General features: G+C 40.2%; 1 protein-coding gene across 4 annotated transcripts in view; it reads left to right on the forward strand.

Annotated features, from left to right (window-relative positions):
* The window catches only part of DENND5A (DENN domain containing 5A), a 128,605-nt gene that overhangs the window by 99,389 nt on the left and 13,992 nt on the right, over positions 1-15,224 (forward strand). For all 4 annotated transcript variants that reach the window (XM_054970840.1, XM_054970841.1, XM_054970842.1 and 1 more), the window contains 7 exons: positions 635-719; positions 3,680-3,764; positions 5,504-5,632; positions 8,329-8,450; positions 10,775-10,920; positions 11,375-11,493; positions 14,630-14,811. In XM_054970840.1, coding sequence (XP_054826815.1) covers positions 635-719; positions 3,680-3,764; positions 5,504-5,632; positions 8,329-8,450; positions 10,775-10,920; positions 11,375-11,493; positions 14,630-14,811 — 868 coding nt within the window. The remainder of the gene's footprint in view (positions 1-634; positions 720-3,679; positions 3,765-5,503; positions 5,633-8,328; positions 8,451-10,774; positions 10,921-11,374; positions 11,494-14,629; positions 14,812-15,224) is intronic.

Here is a 15,224-nt window from a genome sequence, read left to right on the forward strand (position 1 = left end):
AACTAGCTTGGAAGGGAAGGCAGCATGGTATAGCCTGATCTCATCAGATTTTAGAAGTTAAGCAAGCGGGCAACCACCAAGGAAGTCTCTGCAGAGGAAGGCATTGGCAAACCACCTCTGCTTCTTACTTGCCTTGAAAGCCTCTTGCTGGGGTTGCTATAAGTTGGCTGCAGTTTGACAGTGTGCATGTCCTTTTTGCACAATTAATGCATATTGCATGTGTATTTATGTTGCAGTCTTAGCAGTGCTGGAACTAGAGGCTCCTTTCCATACATACATTGATTTAAAGAGGCAAATTAGCTTGCTATGAACTGGAAACAACAAACTCCAAAACAGCAGAAACTTGTATGATTGCTCCTTATATCACAAAACCTTTGTAGTAGTATTTATTAAGGTGCGGGTGTAACAGCTGGCACAATGTTTCCAAGTGTATTTTTTTCACATTTTTAAACTATGTAAACTTAACTCAAAAGCCCTGTTTTCTTTATTAATTGCTGCAACATTGAATCCTTTTGTCTGGGTTGTATTTAATTATGTTTTTAAACATTTGTTTGAATAACTCACAAGAACACAATGCTCCAGGCTAGTAATGTGTAAATGAACTTTATAAACAATCTTTCTTCTTGATTTTAAGGGGAAGTCTGCTTTGTGGTCACACTTGTTACATTACCAAGAAAACAGGCAGAGAAAACCTACATCAGGAAGCTTCAGTCCCTCAGGTACAGTTGGTTTGTATAAGAATTATAAATAATGTTATAATTTTGAGGGGGAAATCGTGAAAGAGCATGATGGTACTAACACAGTCAGAGGTATATAGAAGATTTATGATGTCTAAAAATATCCACAATTTGAATGCTTTCTGACCTATACAGCTCTTATATAGGGGGATATTACTTTTAAGCTGAGGACCCATAAAATAGGGTTACCAAGTGCCCGCTTATGGTGGCTGAAAGCTCTCCCTGCCCAGTAATTTTTCAAAAGTGGGTGAAAATGGCAATAACATTCTATAATTAGTCTCTATGGTAACCATAGACGAGGAAGAAAACTCACAGTGTCATCAGCACTGCCAACTGGCTTCCCGCCCAGTTTGGAGGTTGAGCTTGGAGTTGTGGCTGGTAATTCAACATTATCATTTTGGGGTGGAGGAGTCACAGCTTGTTCTGCAGACCCTGGAGCCTTTGCTACATGCTGCCTCTCTGGCTCTGGTGGGGTGAGGTTATTCTTACCAAGGGCTTCACAGCCCTGCTGCTTCCCCATGCCTGCCACCATTCAGGAGCCTCCAAGCCTCTGGGGCTGCTCTCTGCCTTGCTCCCAATCTCCACCGCCTTCTCTTTCCTTTGAGGCAGAAGAGAGGACCCTTCATTTACCCAGAGAGGTATTCTTTCTTCAAGTCAGGCAGCTGGCTGGGAGCTCCCCCTCCTCCCAGGAAAGAAAGAGGAAGATTACCATTTAAATACAGGGAGAACTGCACATGGGAATATTAGTTGACCTGCATAACAACTCAACTCATTTTTCCCTCCCTGCTTCCTTCTGCTTCTTCCTTCTCTCTTCATATGCCTTCCTGGTGAGTTTAAATAGTTATCCCCCCCTCCAATCTATAAATACTTGCCATCTTTATCTGCATAATAGAGTTAGACATGTGGGGGGCAGGGAGCTCTCAACTAGCTGTGCAGATCAGAAGGGAAATATAGTTTGAAACATTCCAGGAAAGAAAGTAAAGGCTTTTTAATTAGTGAAGCTTTTTTTGGTCCTCAAACAATGACTTGAAAGGGTCTGTGTGTGTATTTTAAAAGCCCTGAGGCGTTCATTATTGAGATGGATTATAGATTGTAAACTCTCATTTTTAAACACATTCTCTACCTTTATAATAAACAGTTCAGTAACATCTTTAAGAGTAACCAACTTTTATTGTAGCATAAGCTTTCGAGAGCCACAGCTCTCTTCGTCAGATGCATGACGAAGCTGTGGCTCTCGAAAGGTTATGCTACAATAAAATTTGTTTAGTCTTAAAGGTGCTACTGGACTCTTTACTATTTTGCTACTACAGAATAACACTGCTAACTCCTCTGGATCTCTACCTTTAATATCTTTGATAGGTAGAAATTCAAGAGGTGCTTTTTCTCTTCAGCCTGGGAATACTTCAGTTACTTAATTCATGCCTGTTCTATTATGGTTAAGGATTCTGCTGAAAACCAGTGACACTTGGTCTCTTTTTTCCCCTTTTTTCATCCATGCTTGCTTTTTATACACTTATTTTACTTTCTGCATCTTGAGTGGTTTTCAAGTTAATTTTATAGTAAGAGGAACTATAAAAGTTGGGCTGTTTTACTTTTTTTTTAAGATTGCCTGATGGAAGAAATTTTGAAAATAAAACTATATCGTTATCTCTCCTTAACTTTTAGAATTGTCCGACATTTTTGAGATAGCAAAGTGGTAGCCATGTTAGTCTGTAGTAGTAGTAAAATAAAGCAAAGGCTAGTGGCATCTTAAAGAATAACATTTTTTTCAATATAAGCTTTTATGAGTCACAGCCAGGCCACTTTTGTCAGATGAGAAGTGAAGGAAAAATCATACTGTAAAATCTTATGGGGAAGATTACAGAGGGTGAGGAGCCAAGCCTTCATGTGAATTACACCAGCAGTATTTTAAGTGTAACTCTTTTCCACAGGATTTATTTGCATGTGTAGAACACCTATTAGAGTCTATTTTCATATGAAAGAGAGGGTCCATGAACAACAGGATCTAAGAGTCATGCTGCTGCTGTGGTGTACCCTTCACCTCTTTGTGAGAAGAAGTAATGGCTAGTCCCTACCCCCAAAGAGCATCTCAGACCTAATGTAAACAGGCAGCAGAATGTGGTGATAGAGTAGGCTGCATTGCACCAGGCAGAATTCATTTTTTAAAAAAAATCTCATATTTAAAAAAAAACTTCCCACAAAACAAGAAAATAGTTCTTGCTTCTACTTTGCAGTGCTACTTTTCTACTTGTTAGGCATTCTTTGACACGAGGGAGCATTCACCCTGTGAGTGTCTTCCACCATCCCAGTCTGAAGTCCCCCTGCCTTCAGCTTTCCTTATGTGCCAGGAAATCGCCTGCTCTTACTGCATGGATCACATATACATAGATATGGGGGGAGCTGGTTTCCCACCACACATAGACCCCTAGAAAGAGTGAGCCTTGCCTTCACTTGCTATGGGTGCAGTGGATTGGCCCAGAAGTATGACACCCAGACAACTTGGCAACTGGGTTTCTTCATGACATTAGAGGCATAGTGCCCAAACTCTCTAGGCTGAGCAGAGGTATTTTGTGACTGGCTTTGTCTCCTGCAACAGCCATTTTGTGGCAACCGTTTTGTTGCTGCATCCACCACACTGTTAGAATTTCAAATGTGTCCCCAGGCTCAAAAAGGTTGCCAACCTCTGATCGAGGTGCTTCATAGAACTCAGTCTCAGCATAAAGGAGAAGGCCCTTTAAGAGCATGTATATTCTCCACAAGGCTGTACTGAAGTGGATGGCAGACACACATCATCTTGGATCCTTCAGATTTGAACTGCTGCATGGCTATCCTTTGTTGTTTCTGTTACAATTTGAAGAGATGTTTAATTTGCTTACAGAAGAAGTGTTTTGCTAAAAATTAAAGCATTGACATTTTTACTAACACAATGTTTGATATTTTAGGTATACTTCCAGATTCAGAAAGAAGGAAGTCGGATGCCAGCCCAGTAATGTCTCCCTTAAGGGTGTCTCTTATCCAGGACATGAGGTTGGATTTATTTTTAAAATCACAACAAACCCCTAACAGCATAACTTGTATCACACTCATATTTTAAAGAGAGTTGAATTTTAAAATAGGTTCTATACACATTGTCCTTAGTTGAGAGCAAATTTTACAAAAATTCACCTAAGTGATAGAGATTGTTACTGGTTTTATTTTATCATGAAAGGATTTCTTGTGTTCATCTCACTTTGCAGAGACATGACTAAGCATCCTGACTGATTAGGTGTACCAGTTTTATTTTAACATGAATTTTCATTGGCAAGTTGACTTTACTAGACGCATGGAATGGAGGAAGGTAGTCAATATATATATGCATAAATCGGTGATTGAAATTCTTTGAGGAGAAACTCAGTTAACAATGAGATTTAAAATGGCTTTTTCCAGTTCATGCATTTTAAAGTAGGTTCTTGCCTGTGCAGCAGTAAACTAGTCTTAAGGTGCTGCTACTGGGATGTTCTTTTTGCCGTAGCTAAAATCAAGTGGCACTTTTAAGACTATAGACTTTAAAGAATCAGACCTCACTTCTTCAGATGCAGAACTGCGGTTTACTTAAGTGTCTGAGAAATGAGTTCTGTAGAATGCAGCATTATGGGTTTCCTCCATAGATTGTAATTAAAATTATAATAGTTCAAGCAAGTAAAATTTTGGATGTATATTGCCAGAGTATTAATTCCTCCATTTTTTTAAGAGTACATATTCTCACAGAGCTCCTAGAAAGTAAAAGAATCGGCCATCTTCAAACAGAGGGTGGTAGTTGTGGAATAGTGCCTTTTTCACAGAGGGATTCAGATCAAGATAATTCTTCAACATCATAATAATTATTGAAGAATAGTCCCTATAGATTTTCCTTATATTTCTCTGGAATGCTGTCTGCAGGACTAAATGTTTATTCAGGGATTTTTTTTCCATGTAGAGCTCTGTTAGTATGTTGAATTATCTGAGATCTACTCATCCTGCAACTGATTAAGAATTTTATTTTCCCCCTGAAAAATAAAATTGAGTTTGATTGGGCTAGGATTATTATATACTCTTTTTAAATAGGAAGGAAATCCCTCAAGAAGACCAAAGCCTAAGATAACAGTTGGTTTCCCACTGTTTTAGTTTTCTGCTAACATGGGGAAAAGATTAATCCCAGGGCTTGATAGGCAACCATTTTCTGAAACTAATTACTGATTTGCTACATGTCTTAAAAGTTATTCAGTTATTTAAAATATGACTGGTCTGTATGAAGATGTATTGAAATTACAATTGGAAAAATATCCTCACTTATTTATTTGTATGCATATGGTTGGGTTTCAGTTTTGCATCATAAATTAGTTAACATCAGCAAGTGTTCAGGGCTGCAGCTTCCTCAGATGTAGTGCCCATTTTGTGGAGCAAAATGGCACCATGTTTGTATGCTTTTTGCTGGCTAGTAAAATCTTTTTAACTCTTACTGCTACTTCTCATTATTTTCTTCTGTTACAAGGACTTGGTGTATTTTATGAAATAATCCTGATTATTTTATTCAGTTGTGGTGTATTTTTTATCCTTGTATATTGACATGAGCAAAAATTTGGAAACACTTTTTATTAAATAAGACAGAAAACCAATTGGATCGGATAGGTAGTAAGGAATTTACACAGCCAATGTATGAAATATATTTCCTTATTGTTTTATATTCCTGTGAATTTCCAGCTCTTTGAAAGATGGGAATAATAACAATATGTGCTTTTCCTTTTCAGGCATATCCAGAATATTAGTGAAATCAAAACAGACGTTGGTAAGGCTAGAGCTTGGGTTCGGCTGTCCATGGAAAAGAAATTGCTCTCTAGACATCTGAAACACCTTCTTTCTGATCATGAACTCACAAAGTAAGTTGTAGGTGTTCAATGAAATTCAACACAATAGAGATCTGTTTCTAGGCAAATAGATAAAACAGCATAGGATCTAAGTCACTGATTTGGTCTGATAGGTACTTGAGAAAAAGGATAGTTTTATTATAAATAGCTCTCACCCAGTTAATAAAATTATCTCCAAAGTGCATTTCTTCCAAAACTCTTATCATAAATTTCCAGTTTATATTGTTGAATGCTTTTTCTGCATCGAGAAAGATCAGCGCTGCTTGTACCTTGTTATGCTTTTCCAAATATTCAATTATATTCAGCACATTTCTCATATTGTCTTTTATTTGTCTTTTTGGTAATAATCCACTCTGATCTTCTTTAATAAGTTCTTGTAGGACCAATTTCAGCCTTCTGGCCAGTATTGTGGCAAATAACTTATAATCATTATTTAGAAGTGATATGGGCCTATAGTTTTTCACTTCTCTAGGGTCTAGACCTTCTTTTGGGATCAAAGTGATACTAGCTTCTCTCCACGTCTCTGGGATCTTCCCCTCCTTTATAATTGCGTTCATTGTTGATTGGATAGGTAACAATATCTCATCCTGAGATAATATATCCTGCCCTTCATCCAAGGAACTCAGGGTGGCATACAATGTTCTTCCCTCTTCCATTTTATCCTGACAACAACACTGTGCTCTGTTTGTTGGCACTCCAGGGCAACTTGTTGTCCACTGTGTGAAACAGGATGCTGGACTTGATGGACTACTGGTCTGATTCAGCAGGACACTTCTTAAGTTCTGCAAGTTTGTCTAGGCTGAGAAAGAGTGGCTGGCCCCAGGTCACCCAAAAAGCTTAATGACAGAGAAGGAATTTGAACCTGGAGTTTCCCAAATCCTAGTCTGACGCTCTAATCACTACATCACATGAGTTAATTGAGAAGGTATGAATTCAGGCCCTAGGCTCTGTAACATCTTAACTGATGTTCTAAGTTGGTTGAGTTAGTGTCAGAATCAACATGTTGCAAGTTTTTCTAAATTCCGTTTTCTTTTCTAAATTGGGGAGTTTGTGGCTTCAGCTTTACAAATATGACTCATAGGGAATAAAATGGCATAATCTCACTCAACCTCATGAGCAAGTTGGTGGAATACCAATGTGATAGATAAAATAACAATAAATTACTGCACAGGAATTTCCTAAGCATCTGTGGTTGTTGTGGATTTTCCGGGCTGTATAGCCATGGTCTTGGCATTGTAGTTCCTGACGTTTCGCCAGCAGCTGTGGCTGGCATCTTCAGAGGTGTAGCACCGAAAGACAGAGATCTCTCAGTGTCACAATGTCACAGAGAGATCTCTGTCTTTTGGTGCTACACCTCTGAAGATGCCAGTCACAGCTGCTGGCGAAACGTCAGGAACTACAATGCCAAGACCATGGCTATACAGCCCGGAAAATCCACAACAACCATCGTTCTCCGGCCGTGAAAGTCTTCGACAATATATTCCTAAGCATCTGTTCTTGTGTCATTACTTCTGAACTTCTGGTTGTGTGCTGTATTTGAAAAAAAGAATTACCATGTTGTAGGCGGTTTGCAAGACCCTTTTCCTTGAAGAGAATGCTGCTTCTCACCCCATATGCTCTGGTGTAACGTCTTGGCTCATATTCAGTCTTTTAGCTGTGTGGTGCTCCTGCACCCCACCAGCAGTTTTGGTGTCCCCCTCTGCTGAACATTACTTTCTAATGTCCTCACCAGCTTCAGCTAGCCTCCACCTGTCTTTCACAGTGTCCTGATAAACACAGATATGTTTAGAAACAGTAGAGTGTAATGAATCATGATAACATTGTTCATTTTTCGAATTAATTTTGATAACTGAATTCACATTTTATATACTTAAATAATATGATCTACTTCTGGAACTCAAAGTTTTCCAAGGATTTAGGATTTTTTGGTGAGGAGAGAAAATAATGTGAAGGAGAATGGAAAACAAGAAGGGAATTGATACTGGGGCTGTCTCGGTGTTGGGGGTAGGGGCAGCATAGCAGCACAGAGGGATGTTGTTCTGTACAAGGATCTGAAACTCCAGAGATTCTGCCCGACTCCTTTTACTTCTCTGGGTTTTTGAGGTTTTATCAGATACTGATTACATGTTTGCAATCTATTCTCTATACCCAGGGGAATAGAAATGTGAACCTTTAAAAAGAAAGTTTCTCTGTGTACAACAAAGGTGTGGAGAGCAGTATGTTTCTTTGAAATATTGGTAATCCAGAGATTACAAGCATATACAGTTCGGTGTAGTGGTTAAAAGCGTGGGACTCTAATCTAGAGAACCGGGTTTGATTCCCCACTCCTCCACTTGAAGCCAGCTGGGTGACCTTGGGCTAGTCACAGCTCTCTGGAGCTCTCTCAGCTCCACCCACCCCACAGGGTGTTTTGTTGTGGGGATAATAGTAACATACTTTGTAAACTGCTCTGAGTGGGCATTAAGTTGTCCTGAAGGGCGGTATATAAATCGAATGTTATTATTACATGAAACTTTTTATGAAATAAAGAAGCTAGAAAACAAAACAGTAGTTTAGTAATATCTTTTGCTTTAATCTAAATCCACCTTATTAGACATGCTACCTGGACAGACAGGGATTATAAATATTTTAAATAAATAGTATACATATATTGAATCCTCTTCCAGAAAAGCCTTTTTAAACTGATGAAGTATTTGTATTCTTGCCAGAAAACTCTACAAACGTTATGCTTTCCTCCGCTGTGATGACGAGAAAGAGCAGTTTCTTTATCATCTCTTGTCATTCAATGCTGTTGATTATTTTTGTTTTACCAATGTTTTTACAACAATCTGTAAGTACTATTTTTCATTGTTGCGCTGCTGTTAAAAATGTTCAGAACAGGTCTTGACATTTTATGTAGGTCTATTAATTTTGTAATTATACATAAATTATACTGGGAGATATACATAAACTATACTGCAATGTTGGGTCCTTTAATTATTGAAAATAATGTCTCCTCTTGTCAATAGGAAATATATCTAAAATTATGAATTAAATACAACTTAACTTGTTATCTAGCAAAGTGACCATAACTCTGCTACAATTGAAAGACATTGGAACCTTACAACCAAAATGTTGGATGAAGAGTATAAATTACTTGATTTAGTACAGGACATTGAGAAGGAAATAATGTAGATTAGCAGACTTATGGCTGACTACTTTCTGTAGAAAGCAGGGGGAAAATCAGATAAGCATCCACAACATTAAGTAAGGGCATTGGTCACACTGAACCAGCCCTTGTTTTGAGTATTTTGAGGTTTTTTGTTTTGAGATAGGTAACTTGGGAGGTAAACTAATGGTTCATTGTTGATTTATAGGAAGACCTGAATAGTTCTCTGATACCCCCTATTTTCTGTTGCTCTCTCATAATGTAAAGCTGTAAAAAACCAGAGGCTTGCTGTGACTTTACTAGTCATTTCATTATAAAATTGTTCATATCTGCTGTGACTTGTGCATTGTGAGCTTAGCAGGCCAATATTAGAATGTTATCAGAGCTCAACCTAATTATAGTTGCTTGGATGAATTATACTTGTTAAAGTCTGAGGATGTGGACAAGCTGCCTAGAGGAGGTATGGGCAATCATATCAATACCCAACCCTTTCCCATCTTGGCTTATAATGTCTGCAGAAAAGGATTACCTGGCTGGGTCCAGGAAGTAGTGAATAATTTATTGAAAGAAGGGCTAGAGCTTGAAAGAAAGAAGGTGTGGAACTCCTACTGAATAGGCAATCCTTGGATCCAAATTACCAATTATGGCTAAGTAGCAAATATCTTCTTTTTATGTAAAATACTCAGAATGTATGGTGGCTGTACACATCTAGGTTTCCTTGGAGGAGCTGGATTATGTAAGGCCCTTTCAATGTAGTTTCTGGCCTGGTTTCGTAACTGCAGCTACCTTGGTTGCTCTAATTTGGTTGCTCTTCCCTTTGCCAGGGAAGAGATGGGGAAGTGCAACCCTGTTGATTCTCCTGGACTTCATGCAGCTTTCACAATATCATTTTTATCCCCACAATACTTTTTCCTTTTTCCTAGTGGTTCCAATCCTATATAGCCAGTAAGTATCAGAAGGTGGTGCTAGAGGACAATATCTTGGCCTGTTAGCATCCATGCTATGGATTCCTGCAGGATTGCATTTTGAAACTGCTGGAGTCTTGTGTCATGTAGTCCCTTTAACCAAATTCTGTTGATGTGCCAGCTATGTTTTTTTTTTCTGGATAGGCACTATAGAGCCATAATTAGCCGCATTCTCATTACATTATTGTTATGTAGTCTGTTTGGCTTTTGAAGGCTGTTTGCCTGTTTCAACTTGTGCAAAATATATAGCAACAAGACTGCTGACTGGCATGAGCTGTAAAACATGTATCTCTGGTTTTGAAGAAGTTGGCTTTGAGTTGGCCTGGGCACAGTTCAGCGTATTGGCTCTTAAATTGCTACATGGTCTGGAACCCAGGATATTTAAAAGACTTCTTGCAGTGCTTCCACATATGCCTGCTGATATGCAAAGTTTTTCTAAAAGTGTGCGTCTATAGTTGGAAGTCAAATCAGTAGCTGTCATAGACAAGGTCTGTCAGTGGTGGCATTCTAGCTTCCGAATTGCCTTCCAGTCATAATTTGTTTGATACCCACCTTGTATAGGTCTAAGTGCCAAGTGAAAATTTTCCTCTTTCCACAGGTTTTTGATTTATTATATTCCCCATTGTGCTGTTTTAATACTTTTAGTGCTTTATTGCCATTTTAACTTGATCTTAGTTCCTGGTATTGTCTGTTAATGCTGATGCATTTAAAGAGGTGATTAAGCCATTGCATTATTTTATTGCTGGGTTCACTGTTTTATTGATCATCTGTTTTACTGTTTATTTTTGAAAGACTTGCTGAAAATTTGCAAAAGTTTATTATAAATCCTTTTAATAAACAACATTTTTATGAGCAGCAATTTTAGATTCTGTTTTGAATGCTATAGTTTTTTGTTATTCAAGAATCCAATATTATACACTGAACCTATTATAGACTACAATATTTGATAAGAGTACAGTGTAGGAACAAAACATAATTATTGTGTTTTAATGGTCTTATTTGTCCCTTTGGAGGCTTATTTTGTGTCTTGTTTTTTTCCAGTGATTCCATACCATATATTGATTGTTCCTAGCAAAAAGCTTGGTGGCTCAATGTTCACAGCCAATCCATGGATATGTATTTCAGGAGAACTGGGTGAAACAGGAGTCCTACAGGTTCCCAGAAATACGCTAGAGATGACATTTGAGGTGTGGTCAGTGTATAGCAGTATAAACATTTATTAACGTTTCCATTCCTTTGAAATCTTAATACTTGAAGATTCCTGTTTAGTCTGAATATGGCTTCTTTCTCTCAAAAGTAATAACACTCAAAACTATTTGGTTTATATGTGTGTAAAATACTATGAAGTTGCAGCCAACTTATGGCGACCCCCATAGGGTTTCAATGCAAGAGACAAACAGAGGTGATCTGCTATTGCCTGCCTCTGCATAGAGACCCTGGACTTCCTTAGTAGTGTTCCATTCAGGGACTAGAGCTAATCCTGCTTAACTTCTGAGATCTGATGAGATGCAGGCTAGCCTGGGCCATCCAGATCGGGGCTGGTTTATATAGTAGTGTTCTAATCATGAGATTGTATTGTTTCCTCCATGTGATATTTTCCTTCTGTTTCAGCCTGTCATTTCTTTTCTTTTTAAATTTCAGTGTCAGAATCTGGGAAAGCTTACTACAGTACAAATAGGACATGATAATTCTGGTTTGTATGCAAAGTGGCTAGTGGAATATGTTATGGTCAGAAATGAAGTAACAGGCCATACTTACAAGTAAGCTTCATTTTGTTTTGTATAGTTTCTAGATGGCAATATGAGAGGGATGTTTTAAACCCAAATCCAGCCCCAAGGTTTATTTGTGACCTAATAACTACAGCAATGTCATTAATTTTCGGCATTTTTGTATTTATTTACCTCACTTATACCCTGTCTTTCTCTCCCATGAGAACCTAAAGTGGCTTCCATAATTTTCCTCTCTTCTGTTTTATCCTTCCAACAACTCTGAGGTATGTTTGGCTGAGAGTAACTGGCCCAAGATCACCCAGAAACTTTCTGTGGAAGAGTGAGGATTTGAACCTGGGTTTCCCAGATCCTAGTCCAAACGCTACACCAGACTGGCTCTTTGCAGACATCTTGTTGATTGCTGCTCTGAACTGCTGGAATCCTGTTTGATTCAAAAGGTTTCTCTAGCCTTTTAAACACTGACTATTCCCCATGGCACAGAGTGGTAAGCTGCAGTACTGCAGCCCAAGCTCTGCTCACAACCTGAGTTCGATCCTGGCGGAAGCTGGTTTCAGGTAGCCAGCTCAAGGTTGACTCAGCCTTCCATCCTTCCGAGGTCAATAAAATGAGTACCCAGTTTCCTGGGGGTAAAGTATAGATGACTGGGGAAGGCAATGGCAAACTACCCCATAACAAAAAGTCTGCCAAGAAAACGTCGTGATGCGATGTCTCCCCATGGGTCAGTAATGACTCGGTGCTTGCACAGGGGACCTTCACCTTTATTCCAACAATAGATGTTGTCTTAATTATTTGGTTTCTTATTTATCTGGATCATCTCAGACAGTGGCATGGAAAATGTAATAATAAAACATTGAAGACTTCCTTCTGGAAAGATTATTTCCAAATAATGCACACAATACTTTTTTAAAAAAACAAAGCACATTGTGATGCCCCTATATTTGGCTTATGTTAGAACTGGAAACGAACTAGCAAATAGAGGCATGCACTGAAAAAACCCAAATGAACCTTTCCTACCCCCAAATAACAACAACAACATTTGATTTATATATTGCCCCTCAGGATGACTTAACACCCACTCAGAGTGGTTTACAAAGTATGTTGTTATTATCCCCACAACAACAAACACCCTGTGAGGTGGGTGGGACCGAGAGAGCTCCTAGAAGCTCTGACTGACCCAAGGTCACCCAGCTGGCTTCAAGTGGAGGAGTGGAGAATCAAACTCAGTTCTCCAGATTAGAGTTCTGTGCTCTTAACCACTATACCAAACTGGCTCTCAAAAAAACCCATCACCCCCCGAGCAGTCTGACCAGCCACTCTCCATTTGTTTCTCTTGTGGGGAAAAATGACTCCCATAGCAGAAACACATGGATAATGGTTTCCATGGCCAGAGGCACACTCAGGGCCGGCGTGCCCATTGAGATCAGGTAGGCGGTGGCCTCAGGGTGCAGGGTGCTGGAGGGGGCGCTGGAGGAGGCACGGGGGGTGGGAGCGCGTGCCACAGAGCTGCAGCATCCTAGCCCTCCCACCCTGCGTCGCCGTCGCCGTCAGCACACGCCTCCGGCTGGGCGCAGCAGCCGCAGGCAGGGGTCTATGGTGGCACAGGGCAACCGAGCGGGAGAGCTGGGAGGCCACCCATGCATCATCCCAGCTGCCCGCTGCAGCAATCGGGCCAGTGGTGCGCGGGCATCCATGATGACATCACACGTGACGTCGTCATGCAGGCTGGTGCGTGTGCGCATGTGTGTGTGTGCGGGCGCCCAGCCCGCCGGCTGGCCGCAGGTGCCAAAAACCCTGGCGCTGCTGCTGGGCACATTCCTGATTAGAATCTACATACCAGGCAGTTCAGCAGAACCAAAATGAAGCCCCCCCCCAAAACCAGCACCCCCCAAGCAGGCTGACCAGCCACTCTCAAATAGTTTCTTTTAAGGGGGGAAGACTCCCACTCTCAAGGCTTGGGGTATAGGCTGGAGCTTGGGACTAGAGGCTTAAGCAGAAGCTTGGAACTGCAGCTTGAAATGCAGGGCTTGTACCAGTTGGTCCAGCAGGGCTGTCTTTCCAGACGTCAACCTAAATAGGCAGGTCCTGGAGCCCCTGAGGCTGTGCTGTGCTCTGGCCAGGATCCTTTGAGGAAGCACTGCCAGTGCACTGTTTTTGTACGACAGTTGTGTGCAGCTAGTCTGGCACTTTGCCTCCTCTGTGCCACTTCAGCTTGGGCCTTCTGCTTCCAGCACTCCTATGGAGTGAGAGAGGGTCAGAGGAAGGGGGGACCCAGGTTCAAATTCTGCTTGGCAGAGGGATGGTGGCCATCTCAGAGGCAGGTTTCCTTTACAAGCTGTAGCAGGTCCTCTGCAGACCTGGGCCCTCCCTGGCCCCTCTGGTCCTGCTCAGCTACTGACCTGGGCTTCTCAAACTCTTCCCTTGAGGACTCTGAGACAGTTACTGAGCTTGTTGGCAGGGCTCATGACAGTTGCAAAGGTATAAGAAGAAAGACATATCTCCATAATAAAAAGGGATAGATACTTTTTTTAAATGAAAGATGGGAATGCTGATGACCTAAGAGATCATTTAGAAAGCTACCATAATTTAATTACTTTAAAAAAAAAGGGAAAAAGCCCTCTAGTGGTGAGAAGCAAGGAAAATGATGCCAATGTCGATGGGATTGGCAGAAAATCTTGACTTTGACATCCACATGGCAGCTACCTCAGCTTTGCTGTGATCTTTTCAAAAAAATGTAGCAAAGAATATTTAGGAACGATAGCAGAAAAGCTGGAAGGTGCATGAGAGCACCACAATGTTGTATGGAAGGAGGAAAAAACCTGCTTCCTGTGAGCAGCAAACCTGAGCCAAAAACTGGTCTTGAAAGTGACCTGAATAAAAATTCACCATGATCTGAAGCTGTAGTTTTGACTTCTGTCCCAGGCTTCCAGATATGAACTGAGTGATGGACAAAACTCTAGGATTTCTACATTGTAAAGACAGTGGCTGTTATGGGTAGAGTCTTGTGTGCTGGTCATAAGGTGCATTGATGAAGAAATAAATAAAGAGAATATGTCCAGATGCTAGAGGAAAATCCACGTTTACTGAGTCACATGTAATGTCCTGTTTTATAAACTCTAGATCTGGAACAGGCAGCTACACGACTCTTTTTCTCTTACTTACATGTTAGGTTTCCATGTGGGAGATGGCTTGGAAAAGGGATGGATGATGGCAGTTTAGAGAGGATTCTGGTGGGAGAATTGCTGACATCCCACACTGAAGTGGATGAAAGACAGTGTAGAACCCCACCTTTGCAGCAATCCCCAAGCATGATCAGAAGATTTGTGACTATATCACCAAACAACAAACCAAGTAAGTTGGGCAGATTATGTTTACCTATCAGTACTAGTATTTTCTAAAACTGCAAGTATCTCTATAGTTATCATTTGGAAATAAATTAGTTTCTCATTTTTTTAAACAAAATGGATTACTGGTGCATTCTGCATGGCAATTTGTTCATCAGTCTTGTTAATCAAGGTTCAAGATCAGTAGCACCTTAAAAGTATCAACACAATTTCCAGGTTATAAGCTTTCAAGAATTCAAAGCTTCCTTTGTCAGCTTCCGTTTAGCTAATAATACTGATTTGCTGATTGATGAAGCTGTACTGTAGGACCCAAATATTCCATTATATGATGCTGTCTTTAGGAGATATTTTTTAACTAAGAGTGCTCCCAGCTTTAGCATAGTTTTCTATGAGCTTGCTTGGTGATCCCCTCAAAACATT

The sequence above is a fragment of the Eublepharis macularius genome, chromosome 2, assembly GCF_028583425.1.
Source record: "Eublepharis macularius isolate TG4126 chromosome 2, MPM_Emac_v1.0, whole genome shotgun sequence".
In the NCBI taxonomy this organism is placed as follows: Eukaryota; Metazoa; Chordata; class Lepidosauria; order Squamata; family Eublepharidae; genus Eublepharis; species Eublepharis macularius.